At 44.9% G+C, this 25,291-nt stretch overlaps 1 protein-coding gene across 3 annotated transcripts in view; it reads left to right on the top strand.

Annotated features, from left to right (window-relative positions):
- LOC311235984 (rapamycin-insensitive companion of mTOR-like) overlaps positions 1 to 24,944 on the top strand; it is a 121,560-nt gene extending 96,616 nt beyond the window's left edge. Inside the window, exons 32-37 of one of the 3 annotated variants that reach the window (XM_084323536.1) lie at positions 713 to 960; positions 20,334 to 20,534; positions 22,102 to 22,254; positions 23,459 to 23,582; positions 24,283 to 24,421; positions 24,769 to 24,944. In XM_084323536.1, the coding sequence (XP_084179662.1) occupies positions 713 to 960; positions 20,334 to 20,534; positions 22,102 to 22,254; positions 23,459 to 23,582; positions 24,283 to 24,421; positions 24,769 to 24,855 (952 nt within the window). In that variant the 3' untranslated portion in view covers positions 24,856 to 24,944. Of the gene's footprint in view, positions 1 to 712; positions 961 to 10,744; positions 10,789 to 20,333; positions 20,535 to 22,101; positions 22,255 to 23,458; positions 23,583 to 24,282; positions 24,422 to 24,768 lie in introns of those variants that run through there. The other 2 variants (XM_084323537.1, XM_084323538.1) reach the window with 2 other exon arrangements.
- Positions 24,945 to 25,291: the final 347 nt, after the last annotated feature.

The raw sequence follows: 25,291 nt of genomic DNA on the forward strand, positions 1-25,291 counted from the left end.
TAATAGGTATTAAATATTAAAAAAAAAATACGTTTGAGTGAAGTCACTGGCAAAATGTCTGATATCCCCTCTACTACTGTAACTCTAAACCACGTACTCTATCAAGCTAGACGTCTGATGTCCTCTCTACTAACTCTAAACCACGTATTCTTTAATCTATCAAGCTAGACATTTGATGTCCTCTCAACTAACTCTAAACTGAGTCTGCAGAGAGTATTGTAGACAATCACTGAGTATTATCAGTATCACTGAGTTATATGTAAACAAATGAGCTGGACAAACTGATAACACAATTTCTAGATGACCCCAAGCATTTTCTCTGCATTATGTTTTGTAAAATGTTTTTTTTTTAAAGGCAAACATCGTCCAATACCAATGTCTGTGTTAGGCCAATATCTGCCGATTACATTAACTGGCACTTATAGATTATAGGCACTGGCAGGCACTAGGCAGTAGCATCAGCTTTTTGGGTAGTAGATATGTCTACCTGTAGCTGTTACTATGTTAATGTTGGCTCTGCAGTTCTTAGCTGAGGCTCTCTCTCTCTCTCTCTCTCTCTCTCTCTCTCTCTCTCTCTCTTCTCTCTTCTCTCTTCTCTCTCTCTCTCTCTCTCTCTTTTTCTCTCTCTTTCTCTTTCTCCCTCTCCCTCCCTTTAACAATCCTCTGTCCTCTTCTTGCCCAATCTTTTATGCCCTCCTCTCTCCCTGCCCAGGTTCCTGAAAGCCCTCAGCTTTGCTTCTCTGGACAAGGAGGACCTGCTCAGTCCCATCAACCTGCAGCGCTGCTCCTCGGTCCGCTCCATGGTCTCCAGCGCCTACGGGTGCAACGACGACTACGTGGGCCTTGCGCTGCCCATGGACATCCAGGACATGTTCCACATCCGAGACACGCCCTACTTCCAGGAGAGACTCAGCCCGCCCTCGGAGGAGAATAAGAGCTTCATCTTTGGCGATGAAGATGGTAATGTCACGTTATTTTCTTTGTAATACTCTTTTTATTGGATTTTTTTTAATCACATCGGAGTATAATCAACAACTATAAAATATCAAACAAGAAAAGACAATGACGGATCATTTGGTAATTTTTCCAGATATGTTCAAAATAAAATATATAACAAACAAAACACACACGCAGACATACAGACAATAAAAAAAAAATATTATAAATGGAAAATAAAGATGCATATTAGGCCGTAAGGTGAAGCCTGTTATCGTTTCATCCCGTTCCCACTCTGGGTGGAAAGATAGATTGGTGTAGATTTACCGTTTTGCGCAATCATAATTTTAAAGTCGGGATTAGATCTTTCCTCGCGAACGGATACTTGGTCACTGCGTAGTTATATTTGATGTAATTGGTGCGAGTTCTGTCACGTGTCTTGCGCTCAACCAATAGCAGCTCTCTTTCTTACCAGGATACGGGCAACAACAAATATGACATCCACAGAGTAACATTACATCTCGACGAGTACAGACGAAAATGGACAAAAACGCCTTCTAAAGTTCGCAACTAGCATTCTAGTTTTCTTCAGATACTGTATGCCATCTAGTTTTATTGTTTACAGCAGGGGTTCTCAAACTTTTTTATACCACGACCCCATTTTATTTAGGATTTTTTTTGGCGACCCCACACTTAAAGGGGAACTATCTTATAAATGGCCTTTTTCAGTGTTTAGCATTGTTTCCTAGCTATGTGGACTTATATTAATATGATCTATGTCTCTAATTATCATATTGGCGCATTCTTCCAATTCTCCTCTCACAATATTCACCCTCACTGAACTGAGTCATCTGAAAATGTGATGATTTGTGATAGGGCTGGGCGATATGACCAAAAACTTTATCGCGATAAAATTATTTTCATATAATTCGATATCGATAATTATCGTCGATATAATGTCTGTCAAGTTTAATTAACTTCTTATGCTGCTGCGAATGTCTCGAGTCGAGTTGATGTCGTCATCAGTCCGCGCACGTTAGCAGTTAGCCGACAAGCGGAGTATCTCATGACAATTTAATAAATATGACACTCTCTTCCGCCACAATATATTGAAACGACGTCCACTGTATACCCCACACTACTATAAACGTGGCCTCAGAATTCACCCCACACACATACTCGGCACGTAAATATATAAAACCGCGCCGTGCAAGCTAGTTATCCTAGCCAGCCTGTTGTTTCTAAGCGAATGTCTCGAGTCGAGTTGATGTCGTCATCAGTCCGCGCACGTTAGCAGTTAGCCGACAAGCGGAGTATCTCATGACAATTTAATAAATATTACCCTAAAATACTCTCTTCCGCCCCAATATATTGAAACGACGTCCACTGTATACCCCACACTACTATAAACGTGGCCTCAGAATTCACTCCACACACATACTCGGCACGTAAATATATAAAATAGTGCCGTGCAAGCTAGTTATCCTAGCCAGCCTCTTGTTTCTAAGCGGTGTATTCCATGACAATGTACTAAATATTACCCTAAAATACTCTCTTCCGCCCCAATATATTGAAACGACATCCACTGTATACCCCACACTACTATAAACGTGGCCTCAGAATTCACTCCACACACATACTCAGCACGTAAATATATAAAATAGTGCCGTGCAAGCTAGTTATCCTAGCCAGCCTTGTTTACTACTAGAGTCCTACCTCTCTACCCAGAGGTGCACCGCGGGTCTCCTTCACTGTCGGCCATCTCCTTCACCGATTGGTTGTTAGTGCGTGTGTTCATATCCAAGCTTGGAAAATCGATATATCGAAACTTTGCGACCACGTTTCATGTTTATTTCGAGGAAATAATTTATCGCGATAGTTATTGTTATCGTTTTATCGCCCAGCCCTAATTTGTGATGTCAGAAAGACACCGCTGCATGATAATGTTCAGGCGAGTCAGTAACTTACCATTGTGGTTGGAGCCCAGCCTCAAAACGGCTTAGGATCTTGAGGTAGAAAAATGCTGTTTTTGAGGACTTGATTAGAAATACAAAACAATGAATTAAAAAAAAAAAATTATTACAGAGGTGTTCCATAAACTCACAGGAATTGTGTAAAAGTGCCCAAATAGTGAAAGAAATAGTAAAATAGTTCCCCTTTAACACTTTCAGTGCCACCAGGGGGCGCACGACTTAGTGCTTGAATGCCACCATCGGCGCCAATGTTAACGTTAATATCGCCTAATCTATGTTTAAAATTATGGCTACGTGTCTAATCTGCCCGTCGCTTATCAAAGAATCATTTTCCAGTCAGTGTTGTCAAGGCAGATTGGTTTTTTATCGCTTCATTTCCGTTTAAGAGCATTTTGAAAAGCGCCCGTTTTCAGGTGAAAAACAGCCCATTCTGTGATAATCGCCTTTTACTGGAATATTCCAGAACGTTGATATTTGTCAACCTATTTATGAATCGTTTTCAAATAAACGCTAGATGATCAATAGTATATGTGCACGCACGCACGTTCGAGGCGCGCGCTGATAATAGCCGTTTTCATTTCCTCATGGATTTTACAGTGAAACCGATAGAGCACATATCAGAAAAAAGCTTATCTCCTCGAAAACGAGTCTGATTATCCTAACACTGATAACATAGATTCCTTACCTGACATCAGATGGTATCCAAATGGTATATTCCAATTCCTGATCACCATTCGAAAAAATCGATAAGTGTATAGATCTAACGTGTATACAGTAGAACTCATGATCAGCGGGGCTCAGAGGATCCAGAATGAACTCTGGTAACCCCGGCTGCATCAGTGGACTGGAAAATGTGGACTGGAATATTTTTTTTCCCCCATCCATTTTCATTGAGTCCATTCCATTTACCATTTACCATCTGGGAGACGATAGGGGGCGCTTTTTTCACATCTGATCGCAGGCGGCCCTTGGGTAGGCTAGGGTAGGCTCGCGTGATGCAATATGATTTCAGATCGCTAAAAATAAAAATCCGAGAAATCTCGTGAGTGGCTTTCAACGTAACTATCGTAAACCCGAGATTAGCCGTGAGTGGCAGTCAAAGTGTTAATGTATCGCGTAATTTCAACGTGGAAATAAGGAATATCAAAATAAAAGCACACGTTGTTTCGAAAATGAAATTACAGCACTATGTTATCAATTAAATGAATGAATGAATATTATCAACAAAAGCAATCGAATTGTTTCTGTATACACATTTATAAAACGAAGCATATTTTGCCAAAATATGTTGCCAGAACATGAAAAGAAAATGCGCTCATGTGCGCTTTGGCAGAGATCCGCTTCTACACTTCCCTCACAGAGGTATGATGATGAGAAGGGGACACGCTTTATCAGCGCAGCATTACATAACACTGGGTACTTGTTCCGGACTGGTATCCAGAACTTTGCGAGGGCCTGTCCAGTGAACTTGACTTTCAGTAGCTCGTCACACGAAAGATCATTGAGCGCCTGGCTGCATTCTGTTCCTACAAAAAGCCATCAAGCTGAGTAAATACCCCCAAATCTCCGCTGATTATCCTGGAGTGCCACTAACGGAGTTTCCAGCGCATTATCAGCTCATTTCTCTGCCAACTAGATGGCATACAGTATCTGAAGAAAACTAGAATGCTAGTTATGTAAACTATAAAAACACAGCTAAACTGTCTCTCAGCACAGCATCAAATAGTGTATCCACATCTTGAGCTGCAGAACACGTTGTGGCCCGTTTCTGTATCCAGGTGCTTTTTGTCGATAAAACGCAAGTAGCGTGAAAACCAGCATCTCCAGGAACATTGGCAAAATCGATCTCTAAACAATGTTTGTATGTCTCCGCAATGGTATGATTCTCGCCTGGTAGGTTAAGCCACCATTCGACAGAGTTTCTATATATCCCACCGTGTCTGTGTAAAATCTTGTACAAGTTTTTTCTGAACAGACGTGAGATGCATATAACATTGTTTAGAAACCTTTTTGCGAACTTTAGAAGGTGTTTTTTGTCCATTTTCGTCCTCTTCTGTACTTTTCGAGATGTAACATTACTCTGTGGATGTCATATTTGTTGTCGCCCGACGGCCGTATCCTGGTAACAAAGAGAGCTGCTATTGGTCGAGTGCAAGACACGTGACAGAACTCGCACCAATTACATCAAATATACCGTACTTTTCGCACTATAAGCCGCACCTGACTATAAGCCGCAGCAGCTAAATTGAATGATGTGTACATATATAAGCCGCACTGGATTATAAGCCGCAGGTGTTTTAATGTTTAATTACCATATGTAATTAGCATTGGGACACAATACTGTCGGACAAATAACAAGAATTAACTCATTTACAAGTTGTATTAAGTTTAGCAAATAAGGGAACAGATAAATAAGATTTCAATGCAGTCAAAAAGCAATATTTAGATTTTTACATTTTCGGGTTTGGTCACGTCGAGTCACATATAAGCCGCACCGTTATATAAGCCGCAGGGTCGAAAAATTGGGGAAAAAGCCGCGGCTTATAGTCCGAAAAGTACGGTAACTACGCAGTGACCAAGTATCCGTTCGCGAGGAAAGATCTAGTCCCGACTTTAAAATTATGATTGCGCAAAACGGTAAATCTACACCAATCTATCTTTCCACCCAGAGTGAAAATTGCGTAGTCCGCAGAGGTGGGAACGTGAATCGTTCTCTAGCCACTTCTCAGGCTTCACCTTATGGCCTATATGAATGCACATCAATCCTAAAGCAAAATACAAAAAACGGAGGGATACATCAAATGTATAAAGACTCAAATATATATATTTATAAAGAAAGAAAAAAAAACACTCCTTTTCCCCCCCCTAACTCATTGACTGCCACGCTGTTTTTCCATCTTTACTCCCTGGTGCCAGCGTTATTGACCATTTCCACGATGTTTGCGGACCCATCGTATATTCTATACAGGGGTGCCCGACCTTTTTTGAACCAAGATCTACTTTTTAATTTACCACCTAGCCGAGAGCTATTAGCCAAAATTGTACCTACTCTCGGCTAGTATTAGTAGTAATAGTATTAGTATTAATATTATTAATACTATTAATATTAATATTAGCAATATGCACATGATATAGGGGCGGCTAAGTGGCGCAGTGGGCAAGGCGCTCGCCACTAACGCAGGAGATGCTGGGTTCGAGCCCAGCTCTCGGCGTTGCTTCCGGCTTGGCTGGTCGTTCATACTAATACAATTGGCAGTATTAGGGGGTGGGAAAGCCGGTGGGTGGGGATCGGACATTGTGGACAGCGACTCCTACAGGTCGGTTGGTGCGCCTGTACAGCAGAATCAGGAAGCAACGGGGGCAGCGTGAGCCTCCCATGCGTTACTCCTCGCCGCTGAGAGATCGTGCTGTACAGGTGAAAAGATGCGACAGCTGCCTCCTCGTGTACCGGAGGGGACACGTGATGCAAGGCTTGGTCCACATTGCAGCCGACCAGTGGGAGGCATGGTCTAACAACGTTCGAGACAGGGGAGGGTAGAATTGGATAACACGAAATTGGGATGGGAGAGAAAATTGAAAATGGGGAGAAAAAGTAGATAAAAAAAAAATATGCACATGACAGAACATATTATATGTGTATATTGAATGGGAATATAATATGATATTTTATATATCATTGTAACGGTGTAGTGTAGGAATTACAAGAATGACAAGACTGTAACTTCTCACGTTGGGCATGCAGGCAGCATGACTCATTTATTTCACACTCTAGTCTGCATACACACTGACAACACACACACTCAATTCAATCGGCATGAGAAAACATGTTTACATTGCCAAAGCAAAAGTGGAACAATACAATCGAAACAAAAATGGTATATGTACAATTAAAAGGGAATAGAAATGATGTGTAAACAGAGCTGTCACGTTGCAACTGACAACACTAGTGTTGTCACAATACTGGAATTTCGAACTTCGATACGATACCTTGAAAAGTATCTATTCTATACCATTTTCGATACCACAGGGAAAAATGTTAAATCTTAAAATGTAAAAAAATAAAGATATATATGGGGCGGCTACGTGGCGTAGTGGGCAAGGCGCTCGCCACGAATGTGGAGACGCTGGGCTCGCCTGTTCGAGCCCAGCGCTCCATATTGCTTTCAGTTTAGCTTAGCTGGTCGTTCATACTAATACACATTGGCCGTATTAGGGGGTGGGAAACTGATGGGTGGGGATCGGGCGTTGTGGACAGCGACTCCTACAGGTCGGTTGGTGCGCCTGCGCAGTAGAATCAGGAAGTGTCGGGGGCAGCGTGAGCCTCCCACGCGTTACTCCTCGCCACTGAGAGATCGAGCTGCGCAGGTGAAAAGATGCGACTGCTGTTACCTCAAGTACCGGAGGGGACTTGTGCTATGTATGACTTAGTCCACATTGCAGCCGGCTTGTGGGAGGCAAGAAACAGCGTTCGTGACAGGGGAGGGTTGAATTGGATGATACGAAATTGGGATGGGAGAAAATATAGAAAATGGGAGAAAAAGTGGATAAAAAAAAAAATATATATATATATATATATACATACACATTTTTTTTTAAACTAAATTTAGCTTTTGTTGCTGGTCGATTCTCCTCAGCTTCTCTCTGGTACTATAAGAGAAGATAAATATAACACTTTTAAAACCCTTTGTTTATCTTTAGATCAGACATTTAAAAATAACTAAATGATCTAATCTTAGAAATTAAGTAAAGTTAATAATACTGCCAGCCTCCGTGTCCTATTTACCCCGTTGAGTGCCGACGCTCTATTCAATGACAGAGCACTCTCATTTGTGAACGCAAAAACTATATCTTAAATTATGGCTATGTGTCTAATACGACCGTCGCTGTTACGTACCCCAGTGGGGAGACGCAACACAAGACCACAGACGGGGTAGGTGAGGGTGCAGTGACACAAATTTATTTCACAAACACAAAACTCGGCACCAAATGAAATATCAAAAAGAAATAAAAGCCCACCCCCCCTTACAGGCGCGGACGCCCCAAAGTACAGGTGGTGGTGCTCACTTCTAAAGCTGGTGTCTTTAACAGTAGGTCACCTACGTGATGCAAAATGTAGACCCAGGGTATCTTCCTGTCCTCAATGTCCCTGTGTGCAAAACAAAAGATTAATACAAAGCAAAGCAATCACCATAAGCTGGGTGACGAGGAATAAACAAATACACAAACAGGTTATGGGTAAAACAGAAATGTACAACTACCAAACTAATGCCAGCCAAACAGGCCACAGCTCTACAGAACACAAACAGCACAAAACTATACTAAAGACCTAAACTAACTGACAGCACAAAGTGCCAGAGCCTTCACCAGCTCTATACCGAAGACATACCAAAATGAGCTCCCACACAGATACAGACCAAGTATAATTACCACCACACACAGACCAAGTATAGTTACCACCACACACAGACCAAACGAACCAGGGAGCTAACTAACACTGCACACAAATGGGTATATGAAGGAGTGTGGAGCCTGATTGCCTGACGAGTCTCAGCTGCTGCTGCTGCTGTTGTTGCTGGAACTGAGACACCTGAGAGTGGGGATATGTAGACACAAGAGGGAGACAAGACAACAACAAACAAAACATGCCTATATATACAACAGATAACATACATTACTCCCTCTATATACATACATAAGGACACCGTCCGTAACAGTCGCTTATCAATGACTTGTTTGCAGTCAACATTGTCGCGTTGATTGTTTTTTAATCGGTTCATTTCCGTTTTATACCATTTTGAAAAACGCTTGTTTTTTTAAACTTTCAGGGGAAAAAAAGATTCTGCAGGAATCGCGCTTTACTGTAATACACAAACACGTTGTCATTTTTTTGCCTATTTATGAATTGTTTTCAAATAAACGCTAGATTATCGATAGTATATCTGTACTTATGCACGCTATAGAAGCAGGCTGAAAAAATCGATTCTCTTATTTCCTGATCAGCTACACACACTCACAGCCACACACACACATATGGGACACGTTGATATATAGGTGAAAACAGCTCTTATTATCCCAATACTGGTCAAATAAATTCCTTACCTCAGATCAGATGTTCTCCAAAAAGATTATTCGAATTCCTGATCGCCATTCCAAATATCGATCGTGTTTATTGATCCAACGCTGGGTACTGGAAACATATATTCCACGCTGTTCTGATGGTGGGCAATGACTGGGATCGTCTCCGGTTACTTGCCTGACAAGTCAAATGTGGAATCCGGACTCTTTTTTCCCCATGCGTTTCATTCAGTCTAATCCAATGGGGTGCAGTACCATCCGGAGAGACGATAGGGGGCGGTATTTTCCAAATTCGAGCTCAGAGAGAGTGCCAGTGGTAACGTGAGACTAGATTGATGAAATATTAATGGAAATCGCTAATAAAAAAAAACGATTAAAAAAAACGGCATACTCGTTTCTGGCACTCAACGGTTGGCATGAAATAACTAATTATGCCGTGGCTGGCACTCAAAGTGTTAAGCATAACAGATTGATTGATTGATTGAACATTTTATTAACAGATTTCAGAATGGGTACAATACAGTACGGCTCAATACACACAATTGTTAAGGGGAGGCAGACTTTCGTCTTGTTTACATCAGGGTCCCCCATTTTCAATTCATCATAACATTTGACATACAGATAAACAGTACCGTCACATCCAGCCATTTATTACATACAAGATATACAGTACTGTTTAAGAGACAGAGTTTCTAAAAGAGAGTATAGTTAATTTACTTCTGACTATTATAGTCGAAGTATTTTCCTATGAACTGAAACTAGCCAGCTGGCCATCCGATGCTGCTATTATTACAAAAGCATGTTTTATGATGGGGTTCAGTAAAATTGACGTAAAATACATGTTACCTTTGTCAGCAGGTACTCCACTCTTGCTCCAAGTGTCTTGGATCAGAACAGGATAATTAAATATAACGTTAGGTGCCTGTTAGCAGCGTCAGGGTAACGTTAAATTCAGGAACGTACATCCAAACAGCCAGTTTGAAAATACTAGAATCCAACATGACTTACTTGACTTAATCCTCTTTACCCCGTTGGGGGGCATAGGGCGTCCACCAGAGCTCTCCATCTCACTCTCTTCTGGGCCAGGGCCTTTGCTTCTTGCCAGCTCACTCCGATGTTCTTTAGGTCTTGGAGTGTGGAACGTCTCCAGGTGTTTCTCGGCCTACCGGCTTTCCTCTTCCCCTGCGGGTTGTAGTCCAAGGCCTGTCTAGTGATGTTGTTTGAGTCCTTCCTAAGGGTCCACCTATCCAGTTCCACTTTCTCCTTTTGATGGTGGTAGCTATGCTGTCCTGGTTGGTTAGCCTCCACAGCTCTTCATTTGTGGTTTTGATGGGCCACCACAGCTTGAGGATGTAGCGCAGGCATTTGTTGACAAACACCTGGATCTTGCTTGTGAGGCCCTCTGTAGTCTTCCACGTCTCAGAGCCATAGAGCAGGACAGTCTTCACATTGGTATTGAAAATCCGTAGCTTGGTGTTATTGGAGAGTTGCTTGGACAACCAGATTGGCCTGAGTATCTTGAATGCTACCTGTGCTTTGCCTCTGTCCCTGTCTGCTCCTCCATCCCTGCTGATGTTACTCCCTAGGTAGGTGAAGTGCTCCATGTCCTCTATGGCCTCTCCCCTCAGTGTGATTGGATCATGTGTTTTTGGATTTAACCTCATGGTCTTGGTTTTTCGTTGTTGATCTTGAGTCCAAGCTGGTCACTGTTAGTCTGTAACCTATCTGTCTTCTGTTGCATGTGTGTGTGTGGTTTTCAGAGACTAGCGCAAGGTCGTCTGCGAAATCCAAGTCCTCGAGCTGGGTAAACAAGGTCCACTGGATTCCTGTCCGTTGATTTTCAGTTGTTCTTCTCATGATCCAGTCAATGGCAATGAGGAAAATCAAAGGAGAAAGAAGACAACCCTGCCGCACCCCTGACAGTTTGCCCTTGCAGATCACCCGGCCATTGAAATCCTGGTACATGTTCTTTGTTAGGTTGATGATCTTAGAGGGTAGGCCATAGTGACCTAGGAGTTTCCAAAGCACTTCCCTATCTAGGCTGTCAAAGGCTTTTTCAAAGTCTACAAAATTCATGCACAGGGAGTTTTGCCACTCAACACACTGCTTGATAATAATTCTTAAAGTAGCAATATGGTCTGTGCATGACTTATCCTTCCTAAAACCTGCTTGCTCTTTCCTCAACTGACCATCTAAGGCTGCTTGTATCCTATCTAAGATAATCCTACAAAGAACCTTGCTAGGGACGGACAGGAGCATTATGCCTCTCCAGTTGTTGCATTCACTGAGGTTTCCTCTTTTTGGAATGGTGACCATTAAGCCTGTTTTCCATTCTATTGGGATTACCTCTGTATCCCAGATCTTGTTGAGGAGGTGGTATAGAACCTCTGTGGTCGCTTTGGGATCAGCTTTCAGAATATCAGGGGGGATGTTGTCAACTCCTGGTGCTTTCCCAGCCTTCATCTTTTTGATGGCTCTGGTTATTTCATCCTTAGACATCCTCCCACAGTTGAGGCTTCTGATGGTACACTGCTGATCTCTGGTGTTATTTCTGGGGAGGTCTATTTAGGAGTTCCTGGAAGTGTTCCCTCCAGCGGTCCAGCTGTTGGGCTTCCTGTGTGATGAGTTGTCCCTGTTTATTCTTCACTAGTCGGCTAATGGTTCTGTTCTTCCCCGCTAGTTGTCTTGTGATTCTGTAAAGATCTTTCATGTTCCTCTGTCCGGCTACTATTTCTGCCTCACATGCTAGGTTGTCAACATATCTTCTCTTGTCCCTTCTGGTCTTCTTATTCACTACCCTGCTCTTTTGTTGGTATTCTTGCCTCCATTTTTCTTTCTTTGTCATATCTGGTTCCCTATTGCACTTGTTTTTAAGGGTTTTCCTTTCCTCTATGTCTTGCCAGGTGTCATCTGCAATCCAGTCTTTTCTTTCACTTTTCCTATAGCCCAAAACCTTTTCTTTCACCTTTCCTATAGCCCAAAACCTTTTCTTTCACCTTTCCTATAGCCCAAAACCTTTTCTTTCACCTTTCCTATAGCCCAAAACCTTTTCTTTCACCTTTCCTATAGCCTAACCCTAACCCTAACCCTAAACCTTTCCTATAGCCCAAAACCGGCTCACACGTGTCAATGAGGGCCTTCTTGCAGCTTCCCCACTGTTCCTCAACATCTCCTGTTTCTGCTAGTACTTTAAATCTGTTTTAAGTGTAAGCCCTGCTTCCTGTCTAACCTGGTGATCCCTTAGTTTTCTGATCTCTATTTGCTTCCCTTTTCCTTACATCTAGTTTGAGTCTAAACTCTCATATCAGCAGGTTGTGGTCAGAGTCAATGTCTGCTCCCCTCTTTACCCTAACATCCAAGAGTAGTTTTCTCCATTTCTTGTTATTGCTATATGGTCCATCTGGTTCTCTGTCTTTAGATCGGGAGAGATCCACGTAGCTTTGTGTGTGGGCTTGTGTGGGAATAAAGTCCCTCCGATAATTAGTTCATTAAAAGTGCAGAAGTCCGCAAGGAGGGTTCCATTCTCGTTCATTTCTCCGATACCTGGTGTTCTTCCAGTGCCTGTTGTCCCTTCCAACCTTGGCATTCATATCTCCCATGATTATCTGGATGTCTCTCCTTGGGGTCTTCTGTACTTTTTTGTGTTTGAGTTTGTCGGTGCATAGCACTGAATGATGGTGATGTTTCGACCCTTGGATAAAAACCTGGCAGTGATTATCTGTTCAGAAACTGGTTCCCAATCAAGGAGGCTTCTTGCAGCATCTTTAGAGAGAATTAGGCCCACACCTTGCATATGTGGATCCTCTTCGTTCTCCCTCCCCGAATACAGAAACCTCTCCTGTGGCTGTAGTAACTTCCCCAAAGGTGTTCCATCTACACTCACTAACTCCCATTACACTGACATTGTATCTTCTCATCTCCTTTGCTAGTTGTGCTAGTTTTCCTGCTTGATGAAGAGTTCTCACATTCCAGCATCCTATTCTGGTCTTGGACTTGAACTGCAGCAGGCCTTTCCTCCCTTGGGCTTCCCTCAGGGTTTGTAGCCTAGTGACAATGCCCCCAAAATGTTGAGATACCCCTACCGGAGGTAGAACAAAACAACAATGTTTTTCCTCATCTCTATGGTCTCCCATATGTGAAATGGATTATTGTATACAAATATCTTACTGCAAAAATGGTTAAATTGATAGATATTGTTATACACCCCCAAAGGAAAAAACAACCTAAATATAGCCTGGCCGTATGGGAGTTGAGACATATAAACTCATGTAGATTAATAATACAAGCTCCAAGAGCTTTCAAACTTGACATGCTAGCAGTCAGCCAGTTGCTTAACCTAATAGAAAAACCTGGATGTGAATATCTTTATGCATGTAGGAAATATATACCTATGTACACATACTTAAAATAAGCGGAAATGTAAAAAATGTATATCTATGCAGAATGTTCTCATTTACTTTGTAGTAGCTCTGCCATAGATTGTCATAGAAACACAGATGAGGGCTTTTTCGGAAAGGTGTGGTTGTGTTGAATCCAGCAATACCACATGTGTAAATATAGCATGCATGCATGGTCCGGGAGTTACATCAGTAAATGTATGAGGTGTCCTAAATGAAAGAAAATTAAACATTGACATAAGGAAGTCTTCAGTCCAAAGCCCATTATCAGTGGTGAGAAGCATGTTGACAAATTCAATGTTACTGCAAAGTAAAGTCACTTGAGGTAATGTTCTGGTCTATATTGTTAATATATTTATGATACATTTAATAATTTATATATTTCATATGATACATTTTATGATACTTCATATGGAAACAAAGATCCAATTGAATCAGATTGAAATTGAACACCTTTATTTCAATCTACTGCGTTCTGAGCCCCCTGCTGTATTCACTGTACACACATAATTGTGTGGCCAGGTTCAGCTCCAACTCCATAGTGAAGTTTGCGGACGACACGGTGGTGGGGCTGATCTCTAACAATGACGAGAAGCCCTATCGGGAGGAGGTTGATGAACTGGCACGCTGGTGCCGGGATAACAGCCTACTCCTGAACATTGGTAAAACAAAAGAGCTGATCGTGGATTTTAGGAGAATACAGCAGGTGACACACACACTGCGGATAAATGGGACAGGGTGAGCAGTTTCAAGTACCTGGGAGTCCACATCACAGAGGACCTGACATGGTCAACACACATAGATTCTGTGCTGAAAAAGGCGAAACAGCGCCTCTATCACCTGAGACAGTTAAGGAAGTTCAGAGTATCGGGGAAGATACTCCACTCCTTCTATTCCGGGGCTGTAGAGAGCATTCTGACTGGAAACATCACTGCCTGGTTTGGAAACAGCACGGCACAGGACAGGAAGGCCCTCCAGAGAGTGGTGCGCTCAGCAGAGCGTACTACGGGTATTGCACTACCACCCCTGCAGGACTTATATAACAGGAGGTGCAAATCCAGAGCCTGCAGAATAATGAAAGACCCCCACCACCCCAACAACAGCCTGTTCAAGCTGCTGCGGTCAGGCAAGCGCCTACGTACACACGCTAGGAGCACAGAGAGACTCCGGCTCAGATTCTTCCCCCAGGCCACCACATGGGGCCAGACATTTCATAGCAATGGGTTGAGTACAAGCCGTCCCGGCACGTCAAGCCCGGCCAACTCCTGCCACTGTATGATGAAGGCACGAATGCCGACACCACCCGCAGCACGGGACAGGAATCCAACATAGTCTGGTGAAAACGCACATTATCATCTATACGTGTGATCGTTTTGTCTTCTTCTTCATAATCTCCAATAGTTTGCTCGACATTGCATTGTAGGGCCTCGGAGTGCTCGGGACCGACTATACCACGGAGCAGAATAGGTTACCTCCGAGTCCTCGGCCGGTTTGACTAGTATTTTCATGATTTACCAGAAGTGCTGAGTCCAATGTAGTCTGGTGAAAACGCACGTTATCATCCATTTACATTTACATTTAGTCATTTAGCTGACGCTTTTATCCAAAGCGACTTACAAGTTCTGTACGACAAGCCATCAGGAAGGGCACAACTCTATCAGCTGAGCAACAATGTTCATCAAAGTGTTGAGTGCTACAGTGTAGGTTAGTTTATTAGGACAAGTGCATGACAGTACGGTTAGTTAGGGTTAGATTTTTATTTTTTTTTAATTCAGATAATGGTTGAAGAAGTGCGTCTTTAGTCGACAGCGAAAGATTGGACGTGATTCGGCTGTCCTAACTGGGGTGGGTAGTTCATTCCACCATTGTGGGGCAAGGACTGAGAATAGGCGACTTCTCTTTGATGACCCTCCCGGAGCTTGGATAGGAGTAGGTCTGAGGCGGCCAGAAGATGCAGAGCGTAGGGGTCTTGAGGGTGTGTAGTTAGAGACCATTGACCGGAGGTAGGCGGGAGCGGTTCCCTTTGCCGCACGGTATGCTAGGTCGAGGGCCTTGAAGCGGATTCGTGCAGCAATGGGGAGCCAGTGCAGGTCCCTAAGAAGTGGGGTGACATGGGCCGACTTCGGTAGGTTTGAGATCAGGCGGGCCGCTGCGTTCTGAATGAGTTGAAGAGGCTTAGTGGCAGTGGCCGGGAGGCCAGCGAGCAGTGCATTGCAGTAGTCGAGGCGGGAGATGACTGTTGATTGGACGAGGAGTTGGGTGGCTTCTTTTGTCAGGAAGGGGCGTATCCTTCTGACGTTGCTCAGGAGGAATCGGCAGGTTCTGGTCGTCGCTGCGATGTGAGCAGAGAAGTTCAACTGGTCGTCGAGGACAACACCAAGGTTCTTGGCGGTCGGGGACGCAGTCACAGCTGCATTCTCGACTGTGATTGAAAGGTCGGTTAGGGGGGAGGATTTGGCCGGCAGGTGGAGCAATTCTGTTTTGCTTAGGTTCAGTTTGAGGTGGTTGGACGTCATCCAGGCTGAGATGTCGGACAGACAGGCCGAGATCCGCACAGAGACGTGGATATCTGAGGGAGGGAAGGAGAGGAAGAGTTGAGTATCGTCGGCATAACAATGGTAGGAGAAGCCATGAGACGTGATAATGTTACCCAGTGATTTAGTGTAGAGGGAGAAGAGAAGGGGTCCTAAAACCGAGCCCTGGGGGACACCCGTCCGCAGGGGGCGGGTGGCCGACAGGGTCCCTCTCCATGACACTTGGTAGGAGCGGTCATTGAGGTATGATGACAGCCATGTCAGCGCAGAGCCAGCCACTCCCATTCCTGCGAGGGCCGCAAGGAGGATCTGGTGGTTGACTGTGTCGAAGGCTGCAGATAGATCTAGGAGAATCAGGACAGAGGAGAGGCCTTTCGCTTTTGCTAAGTGAAGTGCCTCTGTGACCGCAATGAGGGCTGTCTCTGTGGAGTGACCAGTCCTGAAGCCTGACTGATTAGGGTCTAGGAGGTCATTCTGTAAGAGATAAGTAGTAAGTTGGTTGGATACAGCACGTTCAAGTGTTTTAGAAAGGAAGGAGAGAAGAGAGACAGGACGGTAGTTGCCTATGACGGTAGGGTTCAGGGTTGGTTTTTTTATGAGCGGCGTGACTCTGGCTTGTTTTAGGGAGGTGGGGACCACCCCCGAGTTGAGTGAGGAGTTGATGGTTGCAGTTAGGAATGGGAGGATGTCTGGTGCTATGGTCTGGAGGAGTGGGGAGGGTAGCTGGTCCAGCTGGCAAGTAGTCGGACGGTTTGACGTTACCAGTGTCAGGGTCTCTGCTTCTGTAATGGGAGAGAAAGATGACAGAGTGAAGGATAAGGTTCTCGATTCAGCATTTGGAATGGGTGGGGGTTGGGAGAAGGAGCTGCGGATGTTCTCCACTTTTTCCTCAAAGAAGATCGCAAAGTCTTCGGCAGAGAAAGATGAGGGAGGGGGGGGTGGGGGGGGAGTGAGGAGGGAGGACATGGTAGCATGCAGTTTGCGAAGATTCTTGGCAGAGGCCTCGATCCTATGGTGGAAGAAAGAAGCTTTGGCATTAGTGATGGTTTTGGAGAATGTTAACAAGAGGTTGTGATATGTGTCAATGTCAGCAGTGAGGCGTGACTTTCTATACTTCCTTTCAGCTGCTCTCAGGACCTGTCTTTGTTCTCTCACTGGATCTGTCAGCCATGGACTGGGTGGGGAACGGCGGGCAGGTTTCTCAACGAGGGGACAGAGCTTGTCGAAGGAGGTTGCAAGGGCTGAAAGGAGGGTGGAGGTTGCCATCTCTGTGGAGAGAGCAGAGAAGGTGTCACTCAAAGGTAGAGCGGATAGTATGTCAGAGGAGAGGGTGGAGGGGGATAGGGAGGGCAGGTTGCGTCTGAGTGAGACTGTTTGAGTTGGGGTGAAGACCTTTCGGTTAAGCATGAGAGTTAGTGAGAAGGATATGAAGGAATGGTCAGATACATGTAGGGGAGTTACCGTGGTGTTAATGATGCTGGAGTTACGGGAAAATATGAGATCCAAGGAGTTGCCTGCTTTGTGGGTGGGAGGCATGGCAGTGGGAGTCAGGTCAAACGATTGTAGGAGGGAGACTACTATGACTGACTGAGATGAGTCAAGCAGGTTGAAGTCGCCCAGTAGAAGGAGAGGGGTACCATCTTCCGGTAAGGAGCTAAGAAGCATGTCCAGCTCATCTGTGAAGTGATCGAGTGTACCTGGAGGGCGGTAGAGTGTAACAATGGTGAGATTGAAAGGATTAGAGACAGATACTGCATGATATTCGAGAGAGGAGAGTGACAGTTCTGGGAGTGGTGTTACGTTTGTAGCCCATGAAGGAGATGTCATGAGGGCAGTGCCTCCACCCCGTCTGGAAGGTCGAGGTGTGTGAGTGAAGTTATAGTTTGTAGATAATGCTGCAGGTGTTGATGAGTTATTGGGGGTTATCCAGGTCTCAGTTAGAGCCAGGAGCTGCAGATTTAGACTATGGGCGTAGGCAGTAATGAAGTCAGCTTTCTTGACTGCTGATTGACAATTCCATAAGCCTCCCCGTACTGTGACAGGTGTATTAGTGGCTGTAGGAGGGTAGGAGAGATTAGCCGGGTTGCTAGCAAACTGGCGTGGATGGGTAGAGTCAGTTCTGGAGGAGCAGATTGTGGATATAGGTATGAGACACATTGTATTGTCAAGAGTGGCAGGGAGGAAGTAGAGAAATAGCAGTGTGGGAGGGAAATATAGGATTATGGTGTACTTAGCACTGGGTGGATCGGTGGATCCCTCGGCGGTGAACTCCAGGAAAACTCCTCCTCTTTGTCCCTCTTCGTTTCTCGACGCTTCGCTGACGCTACACCAGCAAGCCTTTAAATCACTATCACTAATTAGTGCTGTCTTAACACCTGGCCCTTAATGGGGGCACTTAACAAAACAAAATGGCCGTTTTAAACACGCCCCTTTAATCAAGTCAGCTGGTTCCTCACTTTTAAGATTCACTAATAAACTTAAAATGGCTTACCCTAGTTTTCAGTATAAAGCAATGTTTCTCAGTGAGTGTGTCCTGTCCTTCCTTAACAGAGCCCAGTACAGAGTGATTTCAACACAGTGTGGACCTCTGCTTTTAAACAGGGCAGGCTCTTAATGGCTCACTCAGCAAATCAGATGCTACTAGTAAACAGGAAACAGTCCCTTAATGGGGGCACTTAACTAAACAAAATGGCCGTTTTAAACACGCCCCTTTAATCAAGTCAGCTGGTTCCTCACTTTTAAGATTCACTAATAAACTTAAAATGGCTTACCCTAGTTTTCAGTATAAAGCAATGTTTCTCAGTGAGTGTGTCCTGTCCTTCCTTAACAGAGCCCAGTACAGAGTGTGATCGTTTTGTCTTCTTCTTCATAATCTCCAATAGTTTGCGATCGCCATTGCTCTGGACAGGGCTCTACAGTGCGAGCATTTCACTCGCATTTGCCCATAAAAATAGATTTGTGTGAACCGGAAAAATCATTTAGGAGCACAGTGTGCGAGTAATGGTTTTGGGTAGTGAGCGTGTCAAAGCGCAATTGTCATTTCATAATATACACAGAGCAGTGCGGACATTCAATTTTAGAAGATACAGGTATGACATCTAGCTATTCAGCCCTGCGTTTGACAGCTCTGTGACAACTTATCTCATGAGTCACGCTATTTTTATGTGTAAGGAAAACTGCGAGCAATGGTCTAAACGCACCTCGTCGCGGTAAAAACCTCTCTCTCTCTCTCCGCTGTTTCTATGTTTCAAAAAAAATATATATGTATATTTGTTTTACATTTATTTAACCTTTATTTACCCAGGCAAGCAAGTAAGAACAAATTCTTATTTAATTTATTGTCAAAAGTATGCATAATGTTGTTAATTCCACGACAAGAGATATGTAATGTTAATTACCTGAAATTATTCCGTTTTTTGGGGGGGGGGAACCCCCGCATATATCGGTATCGGTTGATATCGGTATCGGAAATTAAGAGTTGGACAATATCGGTAAAAAAGCCAATATCGAACATCCCTAGTCTAAAGACACCTTGTTGCCGTAAATATCTCTCTCTCTCTCTCTCTCTCTCTCTCTCTCTCTCTCTCTCTCTCTCTCTCTCTCTCTCTCTCTCTCTCTCTTGATTCTATTTCATTCAAAAGGAAGATATTGATGGACATTAGCTATAGTATATAGCTCAGCAGCTGTAACAGAATCAAGCGTTGGCTTTCAGAAACGAGATATATTGTTTTTGGCGCTCAATGAGTTAACTGTCACGTTATTGAATTCTCTCGCAGAGTGACAAATACATTATGGAAAGAGAGTGACATTTTTTTTTCCCGAAGGAAAGGTCAGGAAAGAATGCTGGATGGTTAGCATAGAAATATATTAGAAATAAGAGGTTAAGACGAGTAGTAGATCGAGGAGTAGAACAAAATACATGAATGATCATTGCATTTATATAGTGCTTTTTTAGACCGACTAAGTGCTTTTTTACAATGTAGGGTGGAAATTGCCTCCTTCACCAATGTGTAGCACCCAACCTTGGCTGTCATACACTGTCTGGCACCAGGCGCACATCACACTACACAATGGCTGAACGACTCAGGAGACAGGGATTGATATCAGCTAATTAATGAGGGTTGGGGGGGATGATTAGGTGGCCTTGATGTCACAGACCTGATTGAAAATTTGGCCAGAAACATCATGGAACCCCCTACTATTTGTGATAGGCACCCTGGGTTCCTTGACAACCAAATTCAGTCGGGACCTCGGTTTAACGTCTCATCCGAAGGACGTCATTCACAGCTGTACTGTGTCCCCTATCACCGTGGCAAGGGCCATCGTTACAGCCAAGTCCAGAGGACGGAGTGCTCCCTGCTGAACAACAACAACACCACTTTCCCCACAACCGCATGCCACGTCTCTCCCCCCTGCAGGTGACCGCCCCCCTCCGCTGAAGCAGCAGTTCAGCATCTCCGAGCTGATCGGTGGCCGCGGGGAGAACCAGAACCACACCCTGGGGTCAGACGAGACAGGCCTACAGGAACACACAGAAGACACCTGCCTCTACTGTGTAGGAGCCATCGTACTGGGGTTCCCCACCCACCCACAGGTCAACAGCACGCACACTCGGACAGGTGAATGCAAGCAGACACCAGACCTGGGTGAATTAACTGTGTATATATACAAATAATCCTTGGCTTGTTTTTAACCAGCGTGGTATATCAGACCACATAGGGCGGCAGTACTGAGACGGTTTTTAATATACTTTAATATACCTACCTATTCCCATGGCACAGCCGGGGAGCATCATGTAGCATGTTCAGGTCAGGCCAGCAGTCACATCAAGGCTGTGTGACACGGCCTCTAGAGGGCCTATTATTTCATACCTGTTTGTACTGTATTTCAGTTGTGCCTATAGTGCTTTGTACAATAACAATAGCATTTTCTTTATTATTCAATTGATGCGAATTGAACACGGTGCCGTTTTTATCGTTTTCTGCAGCTTTCTCCAGAACTTGATTTATAGCCCTAAATGCATTATATTGATGATCAAATACAGTTTGGTAGCGATCGGTGCCAGATGAAAAATTTCAACTGGAGGTACTTCTAGAAGTTACTACGTATCATCTGATATTGACCGGATGGGCGAGGGGTCGTTTATAATTCCGTGGGCAACGTTATATCATTCATCTAGTGTGGGTCATATTGTCATCAGAGCAGTTTATATGGAACACGTTAGAAAATAACGCTAGATCTTACCGTATCTTCCTCGCGCCGTTGGACGATCAGCTTGGAGTAGACAGTTTTCGATTATGGGATGTTGATATAGATGAACCATTTCCAGGTTGTATAATACTATATACGTCCAAATAACGCTGTTTATTGAGTTAGGGCGAGCGATTGATTATCCAGTGTGTTGAGATGGAGTCCGGCTAACGATCGCGAGTGCCCGGACGAAATATGGATGAGCACTTCCTGTTTGGCGCGTCACGTCCTGCCGATCGGCCACCAGATGGCGCTCTTGAACCGTTAGACAGTTGAGTGGAGCTCACCAGTACATCTCATGTCTCCGGAGGAGAAATATGATTTCGATCACAGATTTTTGAAATATTGATATCAAAGACGAGTTACGGCGTCTTCGGCAGAATGAGCATGGCGAGCAAAGACGAGTTACGGCGTTCCCGGCGATTAAAGTGTTAAACACGATTGCTCGTTGATTCAATTCACCAAAGACGCTCCCTCCTCCCCCTCAACATGAGCTAAATCTACTGTTTGGGCTTGAGGGGGAGGGGCGGAATGCACCGCTGTGAAGGAAGGGTGCGCTGCATTTACAACAAAAGACGATATGAGCGCAACACGGCACAATACATCATTCTTACAGTATCTGGATTATCTTGCTTTCATGATCGTGGGAAGCCAAAATCGTGATTTCAAATTTAAACTTGATGAATTGCCTGTACGGGATCTGTGATTATTCCTCCAAAACTATTTTAATCAGTTCTGTGACCGATAACTAACCCGACACTATTATGAAGTGTCCTAACTAAAAAAAAAACGACGGTACTGCAACGAGTTTTAAAACTGAAAACGCTGAGAAGAATCATTAGTAAATAGCAGTTGGCCCAGGTCTGACGGACACACATAAGACACTGACATAACATGCCTTGTTGTACAGAGTGTAACTGTGTTCTCTCCTGCCAGACTACGTGGAGTTCCCATCGTGGGGCGCCCAGGGCAGCCATCGCTTGGAGGTGATGCCTCAGTCGAAGTTCTCTGGCGTGTCAGGCTGCAGCGACGCTGTCGTGTCCCAGGCCTCGGTCTGCAGCACGCCCACCCCCAGTGACATCGTCATCGGTACGACCTTGCCGCAAGCTCATCCTCACATTATGTCATAACCCTTGGATTTATATATTGGTTAAAACCACGTCCGATTTTCACACTCATTCACGGAATATGAATGAATCTATAGATGAATGGATGAATTAATGCATTTCCGTAGCACATTTCTATTACTAGGAAACAAAGCTCTTTACGACGAATGACTGCGTACAGTTTTCAGTGCAGGTGGCCCCCGTTGGGAAATCCAACCACTAGGGGGCAAGGCGATGTGTCTGGTAGAGCTCTGACGCTCTGTTGTTTGACCACTAGGGGGCAAGGCGATGTGTCTGGTACAGCTCTGACGCTCTGTTGTTTGACCACTAGGTGGCAAGGCGATGTGTCTGGTACAGCTCTGACGCTCTGTTGTTTGACCACTAGGTGGCAAGGCGATGTGTCTGGTACAGCTCTGACGCTCTGTTGTTTGACCACAAGGCGATGTGTCTGGTACAGCTCTGACGCTCTGTTGTTTGACCACTAGGTGGCAAGGCGATGTGTCTGGTACAGCTCTGACGCTCTGTTGTTTGACCACTAGGTGGCAAGGCGATGTGTCTGGTACAGCTCTGACGCTCTGTTGTTTGACCACTAGGTGGCAAGGCGATGTGTCTGGTACAGCTCTGACGCTCTGTTGTTTGACCACTAGGTGGCAAGGCGATGTGTCTGGTACAGCTCTGACGCTCTGTTGTTTGACCACTAGGTGGCAAGGCGATGTGTCTGGTACAGCTCTGACGCTCTGTTGTTTGACCACTAGGTGGCAAGGCGATGTGTCTGGTACAGCTCTGACGCTCTGTTGTTTGACCACTAGGTGGCAAGGCGATGTGTCTGGTACAGCTCTGACGCTCTGTTGTTTGACCACTAGGTGGCAAGGCGATGTGTCTGGTACAGCTCTGACGCTCTGTTGTTTGACCACTAGGTGGCAAGGCGATGTGTCTGGTACAGCTCTGACGCTCTGTTGTTTGACCACTAGGTGGCAAGGCGATGTGTCTGGTACAGCTCTGACGCTCTGTTGTTTGACCACTAGGTGGCAAGGCGATGTGTCTGGTACAGCTCTGACGCTCTGTTGTTTGACCACTAGGTGGCAAGGCGATGTGTCTGGTACAGCTCTGACGCTCTGTTGTTTGACCACTAGGTGGCAAGGCGATGTGTCTGGTACAGCTCTGACGCTCTGTTGTTTGACCACTAGGGGGCAAGGCGCTACAGGAAGACGCCCCGGCCTGCAGAGTGCTGCTGAGGAAGGAGGTGCTGCGCCTCGTCATCAACCTCAGCTCCTCTGTAGGAACAAAAGGCCACGAGACGGGACTGCTGACGTAAGGCTCGCTCTCTCTCTTTCTATTTCCCTTTCTCTGTCTTTCCCTTTCTCTTTCTCTCGCTCTCTCTCTCTTTCTATCGCTCACTCTCTTTCTCGCTCTTTCCCTTTCCCTTTCTTTCTCTCGCTCTCACTCTATCCTTTCTCGCTCTCTTTCTCTCTTTCTCTTTCTCGCTCTCTTTCTCTCTTTCTCTAGCTCTCTTTCTCGCTCTCTTTCTCTCCTTCTCTTGCTCTCTCTCTCTCGAACCGATTTTTTTAATGATATACTGTATTTGGCCAACATTGTCTGTTTAAAAAATATTGGTATTGACGGATATAGTTTTTTAAGCAAAAAGAAAAAGGTCACATGGAATCCGTTGATACCAATCACTTCATGCTAGCTAAATAGAGCTCCTAAATAGGGATATTTTGGAGGGAATAAATACTACAATATTTTATATCCAATTCCTAGTACAATTGTAATGTTAGCAACTGCAAACCAAGTGGTGATCAACCAAGCTACTTAAGCTAGCTGGCTAATATAACATTAATGCACTTAAGTTCAGCTATTGTCATTTTTAAATGGTTGTGTTTTATCAGATCATTATATCGGCCATCGGCTGGCCTGCTCTAAATATCGTTATTGTCGTCAGCCATTGAGAAGGAAGGTGGGGGGGGAAAGCTAATCGACCACAGATTGAAATGACCTGTTGTCCCCTCAGGATAAAGGAGAAGTTTCCCTATGCGTTTGATGACATCTGCCTGTACTCTGAGGTGTCCCACCTCCTGGCCCACTGTATGTTCCGCCTGGCCTCCAGACGCTTCATACAGGAACTCTTCCAGGACGTCCACTTCCAGCCCGTAAGGGATCCTCTTTTCTTTCTCTTTTCTCCTCCACCCCAATGCATTATGTCATTTCCAAGTCCAAATGAAATCAAGACGGGAATTTTTTTTCAAAAGGCAATCAACATGTTTGCTTGAAAGCTGTGTGTCATGTGGTTCTATAGGTGTGGAATGTGTCCCCGGTGATGTCACTGATCATTACGCAGCATCATTTAAATTCTGACCATTTTCAGTTGTGAACAGTGAATATCAAACCCTCTTGACATGAATATCCATGTCTGAAGTGCACACTCACTTTCAAACGAAAAAATTCCAAAGAATGACAATAATAGTAATTGAAATGTCACTACGGTTGGACTTTTCAGATGTACGAGGAAGCTGACCTGATCCTGACGATGTCACCAAAGCCTGCTGAGGATGTAACGGACCCTCCTCCCTCAGAGTCCTCCTGACCATCTTTCCCCCTGCCCTGCTCTCTCTACACAGCCCCTCCTCTCCCTGCCCTCTCTACACAGCCCCTCCTCTCCCTGCCCTCTCTACACAGCCCCTCCTCTCCCTGCCCTCTCTACACAGCCCCTCCTCTCCCTGCCCTCTCTACACAGCCCCTCCCTGCCCTCTCTACACAGCCCCTCCCTGCCCTCTCTACACAGCCCCTCCCTGCCCTCTCTACACAGCCCCTCCCTGCCCTCTCTACACAGCCCCTCCTCGCCCTGCTCTCTCTACACAGCCCCTCCTCTCCCTGCTCTCTCTACACAGCCCCTCCTCTCCCTGCCCTCTCTACACAGCCCCTCCTCTCCCTGCCCTCTCTACACAGCCCCTCCTCTCCCTGCCCTCTCTACACAGCCCCTCCTCTCCCTGCCCTCTCTACACAGCCCCTCCCTGCCCTCT

This window comes from Notolepis coatsorum (assembly GCF_963971535.1).
Source record: "Notolepis coatsorum genome assembly, chromosome: 10".
In the NCBI taxonomy this organism is placed as follows: domain Eukaryota; kingdom Metazoa; phylum Chordata; class Actinopteri; order Aulopiformes; family Paralepididae; genus Notolepis; species Notolepis coatsorum.